The 11395-nt window shown below is 50.6% G+C and overlaps 1 protein-coding gene across 2 annotated transcripts in view; it reads left to right on the forward strand.

Moving 5' to 3' along the window:
- Positions 1-8419: 8419 nt before the first annotated feature.
- TRIO (trio Rho guanine nucleotide exchange factor) overlaps positions 8420-11395 on the forward strand; it is a 347980-nt gene continuing 345004 nt past the window's right edge. For both annotated transcript variants that reach the window (XM_026506706.4, XM_044386996.3), the window contains exon 1: positions 8420-8576. In XM_026506706.4, the coding sequence (XP_026362491.2) occupies positions 8420-8576 (157 nt within the window). The remainder of the gene's footprint in view (positions 8577-11395) is intronic.

Consider the following 11395-nt stretch of genomic DNA (forward strand, 5'->3'; position numbering starts at 1 on the left):
CCAGCCATGCTACTTTTGAAAAGAAACCCAATCCACTAATTGGGGTTCCTTGTTGCTTTGTGTAGCCCCTGATTTTACTCTGAGGCCAGAGAAAAAGAAACAGGAAGGAAAAAGAGGCCCAAGATTCTAAGAAGTGGTTTCCTTGTCTGTTCTCCGCTCTAGGTCCCTAAGAGCAGATGAGTGGGTGGGAGAAGGAGGGAAGCCATGGGCAGGCCCCTCGGCTTGTGAGGGAAGAAGTCCTCTAAGACTGGCTCCAGGACACATGGATCAGTGCCGGTCAGGACCTGCCACCCAGGAGTCCTCCACTTTCCCCTTGCAGGTGCGCATCTCTGTACTCGGTGGGAGTCCCACACGCTCGCCCAACTTCAGGAGCCTCCTCTCAGGGAGGTGACAACCCCTGGTTCCTAGGTTCTCTCCACTGCTGTCTTCTACAAAGGATTTTACAAACTTCTACTTTATTTCCAAACCTTCTGATGAGTTCACATAACCTACTTTCAACCTGAAATCACTTAGAAACTTCTCAGATAAGAATTCACACCTGTGATCTGATTGTGATTAGGGGTAGAGTCCTTAGAAAGCACCTGCGAGATTCCACATGACGAGGCTCCTGTACCTCGCTGACTGGGTCTCCTATTTCTCCCCCACACTTGACCCCAGTGCCCTTCCCTGTATGCCTCACAAAGCCAAGAATACTGGGCTGCCTCAGGGCCTTTGCCGTTGCTCTTTCCTCTCCCTTAGATCCCCATCCCCCAGATACCCACTCAATTCATTCTCTCTCTCACTTTGCTCAAGCGTCACATCAAATATGGCTCACTGCCCCTTGCCCCAGCCTTCTCCCCATTTCCTGTCTAATTCCTCTCGGTTGTGCTTCTTGTCATTGGACCACTATGCATTTTACTTATTTGTGTATTGTCTTTTGCCCTATCCCACTAGAAGTAAGCTCTATGAGGGCAAGCATTTTTGCTTGTTTTGTCACTATAGCCTGAAAGAGTGTCTGCCATATCATAGGGGTTCAATAAATATTTACTGCATGAATAAATTGAGACTTTTAGAAGAGCCCCAAACTGGACATGGAGTCTTCACATGGCTTCCTGTGTGCAATGGGAGGCCTTCAGTGAATAACTGATAACCCTAAAATATAGCTCTTCACCACCCCTGCAAATAAATGAATGAGGTCAGAATTTTCTCAGGGGCTACACTAGACAGAAGCAAAAGGACTAGCTCTAGGAAAAAGCAAAGTACATGCTCTTTTACTGGTGCCTTTTTTTTTTTTTTAAGTTTATTTATTTTTTAGTATCCGCTACACTCAACGTGGGGCTCAAACTCACAACCCTGAAACCAAGAGTTGCACGGTCTTCCGGCTGGACCAGCCAGGTGCCCCTATTGGTGCCTTCCATTGCTCTTTTTCCTTCTTTTATCCCTCATTACTCTGGCCAACACTGGGCTAATCCACTAATCCTCTCTATAAGGCATTAAGTGATAAAGGTTTAAGGTGTTAGCACTCCCAGGAGTCCTTATCCTTTAAAGAGAAATCTTCAAGACCAAAAGTTGGCAGGGATTGGAATCAGTGAATCTCACCTGGTAGAATTTCTGATTCTGTATATTTTGGGCTGGGGGCTCAATTTAGAATTCTTGGAGTTACTGGCCAGGAACAGAAAAATTGCAGGTATTAAGCAATGAGCTGATAATATCGATCCGTTTGAAGCCAAGGCAACAAATACAGATATTGCTCCTTCTTCTATATACCCTTCTCATTTATAGATCAGTAATAATAAAACCTTGCGACTTTCAACTCTGAGCTCTTTTCAAAGCTGAATCTGCCTTTAACTTTCCTTCCTGTATTATTGGACTTCCTTGCTAGCGGATCAAAATGTTCATCAATACCTATACCAAACACACACAGAGGCACATGTGTATACATAGAGGTGCACGCGCGCGCGCGCGCACACACACACACACACACACACACACACACACACATCTTCTGCCCCCTATCTACCTTAAACCCTCCCAAATTCCATCCTGTTTCTTTCCCAGGCTCATTCATTGAATTCTCTCTTCCACCTTCCACTGGATATTCAGCTCCATCTCAATGACTGGGAAAATCCTGAAGTGAAGGGGCTCAAGAGACTCTTACCAATCAATTTTCCAAGGCCAGTCAGCAATTCCTGGGGCCCCATGCCTGTGAATATGGGTTCAGAGCAGGGTAAGGCTCTGGCTTGGATCTTTCTGGCTTAGTGGAGGCCGCTCCAAATCAAAGTAATCCAAGAAACTGAGTTTGTTTTGTAGTCATTTGTGAGGCAACTTAGCACAGCCTGGGCTGAATTAGACGCCTTAGCCCCTGTGAGTCTGCCTTCCCCCTTCCACGTGCTTCTTCATCTGCCTCAGGACAAACCGGGGACTCTCTGGGCATTTCAAGTCACACTTCCACCCAGGGCTACCCACTGTACAGCATAAAAACTCAGCCCTTGGTATACCCTACTCACTTTCTACACTCATCCCCTTGGCAAACTATTCAGGTCTAAAGCTCCAAGTATGTTTATGCTCTTTAGCTCAAATTTAGAGTTAAGTTCCAACTCTGGCTGGAGGTCAAACATCATATCTCAAGTTTTCATCTGGACATTTCCACGGTATGTCCTCGTTAATATTAATTAACCCCACAGCTAATCAAGCTGGAACTCTTCACATTCCTCTGGATTCTATTCCTTTATTTTAACTACCCACCAAATATTATCTATAAGATCAACATATAAATTTCTCTCTAGAACTTCACTCAAAAATTTGGAGACCTGGATTAGCTTGTGTGTTTCCTAGGGCTACCATAACTATAAGTCCCACAAACTGGGTGGCTTAAAACAATAGAAATGTATTACCTGAGTTCTGGAGTTTAGAAGTCTGAACTCAAGGTGCTGTCAGGGCCATGCTCCTTCTGAAACTTGTAGGGAAATCCTTCCTTGCCTTTCTCGTAGCTTCTGGTGGTTTGGTGGCAACCTTTGGCACTCTTTGGCTTGTAGATGCAGCACTCCCATCTTCCGTCTCCATGTGCCATCCTCCCCATGTGTCCTCATATGGCTGTTTTCTCATGACAACATCAGTCATATTGGATTAGGGGCCACCCTACTCCCGTATGACTTCCTCTTAACTACATCTCTCTGCAATAACCCTACGTCTAAATACTGTCACATTTTAAGGTACTGAGGGCTAATATATCAATGTGTCTTTTTGGGGAGCACAACTGAACCCCAAACAACTGGTAAATGAATTAAGACATTAATCATATATTAAAAGAAATACTGATTATAAGGAGAAGGAAAAAGTCACATGCATTTCTAAGAAAAAGCTAACGATTTCAAGGATGTGTTTGTCTTGTGGTGGCTGCTTGGGCTCCCCACAAGATTCTCAAGGATGCAACTTTCACCATCCTCTTCACCCACCTCCAACTTCAAAGTTTCTTTGGTGGAAAAGTTTGAGAAGCACTGACGAAGAATGATGGCTGGTCTGTCACGAGCTGGTTCGGGGACACGAAATTGAACACACCATGTAGCTAACTCAGGGTCTTCTCTTTCTTGTGTGTTTCTATGGAACAAGGAGTCTGGAGGTAGGCAGCTCCCTGAGCCATCTGTACCATGTGCTTCTGTCCTCATGTTCATCCTCTTGGAGTCACACGGTTGCCTCTTCACCTCTAGCATCTCGTCTGGGTTCCAGAGAGGACAAAGGGCTAAGGGCAAAGGGTGTGCACATGCTGAATCTAAACTCCTCCTTGGGAGCCCTGCCCGGTCCTCTGCACTTATATGCCATTGGCCAGCACCCTGTCACATAACCGCCAGAACTGGGAAGTGTGGTTTTTCAGCAGGCCACGGATTTTGGTAAGAAAGAGAGAAAGGGAGGCGCCTGGGTGGCTCGGTCATTAAGCGCATCTGCCTTCGGCCCAGGGCGTGATCTCGGAGTCCTGGGATTGAGCCCCACATCAGGCTCCTCCGCTGGGAACCTGCTTCTTCCTCTCCCACTCCCCTGCTTGTGTTGCCTCTCTCTCTGTCAAATAAATAAATAAAATCTTAAAAAAAAAAAAAAAAGAAAGAAAGAAAGGATGGTGAGTAGACAACTTGCAGGGTCTCCCCAGCTGGCTTTTCTCCATTTCTTCCACTTCACACCTTTGTGCCTCAGTTCTAGGTACACAGGAGGCATGCTGATGCTTGCATGCTGATTGCAAAGGATCTCCTCATCTTGCAGGCAAGATGTTAAACATGAACAATGTAAATAATAGAATGCAGCACATGATCAAAGGCCAGCACGACTGGGGCTGCGGAATACAGAGAAGGGAGAGATGAGTTTGAGTGCTATAGGAGCTTCATGAAAGGAGGTGAAATTTGAGCTGAATTCTGAAGGTTGGGTAGGATCAACAGCAGCTGTCATGAAACCCTGTTTAGATCCCCCTACACATAATCAGATGGCAGAAGAGAAAAACCTGTGTGCAGTCTCTTTTTCTAATTGCAAGCTGGGTGAGCCTTCATGCATGTTCCATACTCAGTTACGGGTCTTCTGTATCATTTTCTTGGAAATGTCTCTACCTGAGATAGACTTGGTCAATACCTGGAGCTCAAGCGTAGAGAGATCTTTTTGCACAAATATTTTCATTGTGTGATTACCCACACCCTTAGCAGTCATTGCCATGTAGGCACATTCCCTGTCAGGCCAACTCCCAACATCCAGGGCTTGCCTCCACCCAAGAACCCCTCAACAGAATTAGCCTTTTCCAATTATTACTTCTGGGGTGCCAGCACTGAGGTATTGACGATCTTTCTGTGACTGCATGATTTCCAATCTGCCTCCTACCCCTGGCTCCCCACCCCAGTGTTTTGCTGTTGTTGTTGCTGTTGTTGTTTTTTCAAATTTTGGCCTTTTCCCACCATTTAGGTAGGAATGGGGGAGCGGTGGCTCTGTATTCATTACCTTCAGGGGAGGGTTACTCTGGGTGGGATGCAAAGGAAAACAAAGAAATCAGCACTTGGATTCTGAATTTCTAGACACACTTCTGGAAGCCATGGCAGAAGGAATAATTGGAGGTAAAGGGTTTTTGAATATTAAAACTGAGTTTCCTTAAGAACACAAAGATTATGCCAAAAATAATAGATTTCGAAGAAAGCATGATGAAACTGGAGTGAGATTTACTCCTTCAGAGAAAATGATTCTGCAACTTGGGGGAGAGGAAATGGTTAGCATTAGATCTTGATGTCTCTAAGAAAGGAAGTCTGTGCCCAGGTAGGCTTGAGGGATCTGGGAGCAGAGAGAACTTGGCCTCACTTTCTGGGTGCAGGAGGTGGGTCTGAGCTCCCCATTGAGCACCCGAATGTTTTCCTGAGTGGTTGGGAGTAGCTCAGCTGGTGCTGATTGCCAGCAGACCTTGAGACGCCCCATGGTTAGGTGAGGAGAATACAACAACAAAAGGCAGCAAGGCCATAGCGATGGCCCGCAGTCTGGGCAGGAGTGTCAAAGAGAGGGACAGAAATGGGACACCCTTCTGCCCTGATGCCAGATATGAACCCATGATGACCAAGGACCAGATGCTACCTCCCTACCCAACCCTCTGCTATCACCAACACCTCTGGGAGCTTGGCTGCCGCCCTCAGGAGAAGGCAGAAGGGGGAAAGCACCCAAGTGACAAAGAACATTTCCAGAGATTGAGCTTTCCTTGAACTAGGATTAAGCTTCTGCCATGAGGAATAGGAGAAATGGAGACAGAAATTACCCCACAGAAAAATATTGAAAAGAAACATTGTTAGCACACCTGACATGATGGCTTGTGGAATTTGGACCTATTGCATTTTTCCTTGAGATACTGCACATAGAATTAAAATTTTTAAAAATATTTTAAAATAGATTTAAATGTACAGAAAAGTTGTGAAGATAGTACAGAGTTCCCCTATACCCAACACTGAGTTTTCCTATGTTATGCACAATTAATAAATCCGTGTTGGCATGTTATTATTATTAACTAAAGTTCATAAATTATTCAAATTTTCTTAGTTTTTACCTAATTTTGCTTTCTTTCTATTTTTTTCTTTTTGGTTCCAGGATCTCATCATGAATACCATATTACATTTAGTTGTCATGTTTCCTTGGGCTCCTCTTGACTGTGATGGTTTTTCTGACTCTTCTTATTTTTGATGACCTTGACAGTTTGGGAAAGTACTGGTCAGCCAGTTTGTAGAATGTTCCTTAATTCGGATTTGTCTGATGTTTTTCTCACGGCTAGACTGGGGTAACGTATTCTTGGCAGTTAGATCACAGAGGTAAAGTGCCATTTTCTTCACATTGTATCAAGGGTACATACTACCATCCACATGGTTTCTCACTATTGCTGTTAACTTGATCACTGGCTAAATTAGTGTTTGTCAGGTTTCTCCACTGGAAGGTCACTCTCCCCCCTTTCCATGTTTTACTCTTGGGAAGGAAATCACCGTGTGCAGCCCATAGTTAAAGGACAGGAGTGTCCTATTACTAATCCCATTGAGGACGGAGTAGCTACATAAATTATTTGAAATTCTTCACAGGCTAGTTGTCTCCATTTATTTACTTATTTAATCATTTGTGTGAGTATGGACTCATGGATATTTATTTCATACTTTGGGTTATAATCAAGTATTGTTTTATTTATTTTGTTGCTCAAATTGTTCCAGCTTTGGCCACTGGGAGCTCTTTCAATTGGTTCCTGTGTCCCTTTGACAGACTCCTTCCTTGTTGTTGATTAAAAAAATTTTTTTTGACCACTTCCTTACCTTCTGGCAGAACAAGGTGCTCCAGGCTCATCTCGTATATTCCCTGCTGCAGTCCATTTCCCCAAGGAGACCTCCTTTTACTGGAGAATGGTGTTAAAAACAAGATCTCAGCGTCAGGTGTACTCCTTTTCCTGGAGTGTTACTTCTAAGTCCACTCAGCTGACACAGCAAGGAAATACATGTATGTGCACCAACCCACATATATACAGCTATCATTGATCTTTTTATCTATCCATCTCTGTCTATATCAAGCTCATCTTGGGTTCATTGTGATGTCTCCAACTATAACCCAGTACCACAGGACTCATTCTAGCTTCTTCCCCTTGTTTATCTGTAACCTCCCTCTCCCACGGTGATAAACCTGGTGTCCACCATCCACCCTCATATATTTAATTGTTCCTTTCCATCATGCATTACAGTAGTTTCATCATTCATTTAAAAAAAACCAATCTTGTTTCTGTCTTTCCTGTTTTCCACAGCATTGGATCCTTTAAATTTGAACTAGAAATGTCAAATTTGAATAAATTTGACATCCATCCCTTTTGCTCACTCCTCTTGTAGCCACGCGAAAAACGTTTTGTACTTGATTTTGGTTTGAAACAGAACTTCCATAAAGCTGGGTGTCACCCATTCTCCATTTCCTTCGGTTTTCCCAGCCCCCATCACCTTCCCAATTCTCAACGTTTTGGTGGATTAAGGCCAGAGGAGCTGTGAATCTGGAATCTCATTTTACAGATGAAATGACTTGTACCCCCAGGAGTTCAGAGGCTTGCTCCACTCGCCTCTGGGGCTGTTTCCATGAGCTCTCTGTTCATTCAACAACTATCATGGAGCCCGCTCTACGTGCCAGTGCCGCCCCGCGCCCGCGTCACCCTTTTCAGCGGGCGAGATCGGTAATGAACAGCTCGAGCGCTCGGAGGACGGTGCTTGCTGCAGAAAAGGTCCACCCAGCTGGTGTGAGCGTTCATTCTCCTGCCAAAGGTTGGAGCTGCCCCAGCGGAGGACAAGGAGCGCAGCCGTGCCTTCACGCAGCCGCCCGCCGACTCTCCGCGCGTCCGGCCGTCGGGCGCGGCCCCGCCCCTCCGGCCAGGCCCCGCCCACCCGCCGAGCCCACGCTCGGGCCCTTGACGATGTTCGCCGGAAATTCCCGAAGCCCCTCTTTTTTTTTCCTTCCTCTCCTTTCCCTGCTCTCCCTTTTCCTTTCACCCGGGTTCCCTCGGCCGTGATTTTCCCCCTCCCCCTCCTTCCTTCCCCATTTGAAATCAAGATGGAGGCTCGCGGCTGCCGCCGGCGCCCGTGATCCCGGAGCTCCTGCCGGCCACGGGCCCCCGCCCTTGCGACTGCGTGTCCCGTGCGGCGCGCGCTGCTGCCCGCGCTCCGGCCGGCGCCGCCGAGGCCGTGGCTCCGCGTCCCCGCCCCGCGGCCGGCTCGCGGCTACCGGGTGGAGTCCTCGTCTATGTGGGCGCGCTCTCCTGGCCGAGCCGCCGCCACCGCCGCCCGCTGCCGCCCCGGGGCTCTGCGTCCGCGCGCCGGGCGCGGGCAGCTGGGCGCTCGGCGCCGTCAGGCCCGGCGCGGAGCGGGCGGCACGCGGCGCTAGGGGCGCGGGGCCCGAGCCGGGCGCGGCCGCGGGCGCCGCCGCAGCCATGAGCGGCAGCAGCGGCGGCGCCGCCGCCCCCGCCGCGTCCTCCGGCCCCGCCGCCACGGCCAGCGCGGCGGGCTCGGGCTGCGGGGGCGGCGCGGGCGAGGGGGCCGAGGAGGCTGCCAAGGACCTGGCCGACATCGCGGCCTTCTTCCGATCCGGTGAGTGCAACTGCGGCGCTGCCCGCGCTCTTGGCCAAGCCCGCCGCGGAGGCGCGGTCCGGGAGTCCCGGCGCGCCCGGTGCCCGCCCGTCGGTCGGTCCCGGCGCGCTGTGGCCCGGGCTACTGCACCCCCACGCCCGGTCTCCGGACCTACACCGGCGTGTCCCACTGCCCGCGCCGCCCCGCGGGCCGTGGGTCGGCTCGGACGCGGCTGACTCGCCCTTCCCTGCGCCCGCCCCTCGTTCCAGGGTAAAATCTAACCGTCTCCCGCCCCCGGCGGCCACCGCTCTAAGGGTTGGGGCGCCGGCTCTTTGTCTCTTTCGCGGGAGAGCCGAGGAATCGGCTGCGGGGACGGTGAGGGCGGAGGCCCCTGCCCCGGACGGGGGTGGCGGGGCTGGACCCAGGAAAGCGGCTCTCATCTGGGCCGGTCTCAGTGGCCGATTTGTGCCTGGCCCCTCCTCGACCCCATTAGCAGCCGGGTTTCTTTGCTCGGTCCTCTAGCCTGTCACCTCCCCGGCCTCTGTCTACGCTTCTGGGAAACGGGGCAGCCATGGCACCCGCTGCCCAGGGAGGGGGGAGGTGAAGCGCGGCCGGCCGGGAGGCGGGTGAGCCATTGTCTCCGGGGGCGGCCCGGGTGGGACATCTGGGAACGCGGTGGCCCAGGGGGACGGCGCGCGGCGAGCGCTCGCGGGGTACTGCCTGGGTGGATTGGAGGTGGAGGCAGTGCCAGGTGGCCCGGTGTCTCTTTGGCGAGGAGGGGGTGCCCGCGGGAGAGGTGAGCTTGGCGGCCAGCCCGCGGGGAGAAGGCGTGGGGGCGTGACGGGGCGTCCCCGGGACCCCCGCTGTGGCGCCTCCCGCCCGGGCCCAGATCCCGCGTGAGTCGAGCCCGCGCCCCCGCGCCCCCCCACCCCCGCCTAGTCCGGTCTGCTCGCGCGTCCGGGCGTCGGCGGAGGAGCAGGCGGCGGCGGCGGCGGCGGTGGCGGTGGTGGTGGCGGTAGTGGCGGCGGCGGCGGCTTCAGGGGCCCGCAGCCCGGAGCGCATGCCGAGCGGGGCAGCGCGGCGTTGGGAGGATGCAGACTCGGCGCTGGACAGCCACGGAGGGCGGGCCAGGTCCGCGCCCGGGCCGGGGAGGGCGAGCGGAGGGCGTGTGCTGGGTGCTGGTGGCAGCTCCTGGGAGCACCGTGGGGCTGGGATGTCGCCGGAGCGGCTTGTGATGGGGCGCGCGCCCGTGGCCGGCGGCTCACGTTTTTCGTGGCCCCTTACAAATCCAGTAATCCGGGTCACAAGGAGCAGTTTGCTGCGGGAGGGCGATGGTCAGAGGCAGAAGTTAACAGTGCCAATAGGTACCTGGCTTAATACTGTCTTCCCCCGGTTTTCTTGATCTTTGCCAAGCGAGATTATTTTTGAGTCATTTTAACAGATTGGATGTGGCTGGGAGTGACATACGCCGACTCTACAGTGTCAGTTTGGGGTTAACATACTTCCTAGTGCTCCCTCTTCGCGTGAGGTCCTTGCAGAAAGCAACGGTTTAGGAAAACATGAACTCTTTCAAATGAAAGCCTTTTGGGGGGGGGTGCAACTAGCCCGAAATAGAGCAGCCTCGTCTTACCTCTTAATAGCAGAACTGGGACGTCTTCCCTTGATGCCCTGAAGCTAAAGTCTAGCCTGTCTTTTCTCTGTCTCTACCACCTGTCACAGAATAATAGATTCTGTGCACAATTCAGCTCCTCTCTGTTAGAAAGGCTCCTGTGCCCTGGAGATGGAATTTTTGGTGCTTGTGAGACCAGACTTTCTTACATCTTTATTATGCGCAGTAGAGAAATTACTTCTTTTGCTCAGAAGAGCCCAAAAGACGTCAGGTTGGACTGAATGCCCACAGAAAACTTGCTCCCTCTCAGTGTAGCTCTTCCCAGGATTTATCTGAGGAGGTAAGTCTGTTGGTGGCTGTGCCTAATGCGTATGCCTGTGCTTGCTTCCATGCCTCGGCTCTTGTTCGTGCTCAGTTTTGGGCAAAAGCAGGCAGTGCTCTCACTGGTTTTTGCTCCTTTCTTCCACCTTCGAAAATGATTTGACAAACCATGCTTTTAGTTGTTTCATTTGGAATCAGGAGCCAGAGCGGATTTTAAGTAGCAGCAGTTGCACTGTCCCATCCCAGGAGTAGTCTGGAACATCTTTTTAAGTGTTTTTCCCTCCTTTGGGCAGCTCTGAATCCCTGACCTAGATCTTGGCTGCAGCATCTAGGACATTGATGTCTAGCAGAGGGTAGAGAGGGACCATTCAGTTGGATTTGTGGGGCTTGGTGGGGGGTTTGGACAGTTAGGACAGATGAAGCAGGAGGAGTGTGGGTAGGGACCTCACCTGGTAGAGTGGCTCAGACAGGGGAGCCTTCTCTGAGACTTTGATTAAATATGGCTGGTTGAGTGGAGAGGCCAAGTCCCTCAGTAAAATCTGACATTCTTTTCTAAGGTATAGAAACACAGAAAAAGTGTTTTCATTGACTGCAGTGGACAGATTAGGGTGTGAACATTTTTCCAAAAAGAGCGTGGCACAACATTGCCAACGTGTCCTAGACAAAGCATTTCTGTTGGTCGCCTTTCATTTCTCAGCCCTGGAACTGTTTGCTTGGCTACCTTATTTTCTTTCGTTCATTTATTCCTTCCCAGTCCTGCATTAAATTTTAACTTTGTAGTCATGGCTTGAAAACTGTTACCCATGGTTGGATGAAAGAAGGAGAAAGACTTCAGCTTAATGGAACTTTTTAAACAATTAGAGCAGTTCAGGAATAGAATGGGCTGCCATGTGATTTTTTCCATTGCTGG

This window comes from Ursus arctos, unplaced genomic scaffold (assembly GCF_023065955.2).
Source record: "Ursus arctos isolate Adak ecotype North America unplaced genomic scaffold, UrsArc2.0 scaffold_15, whole genome shotgun sequence".
NCBI lineage: Eukaryota > Metazoa > Chordata > Mammalia > Carnivora > Ursidae > Ursus > Ursus arctos.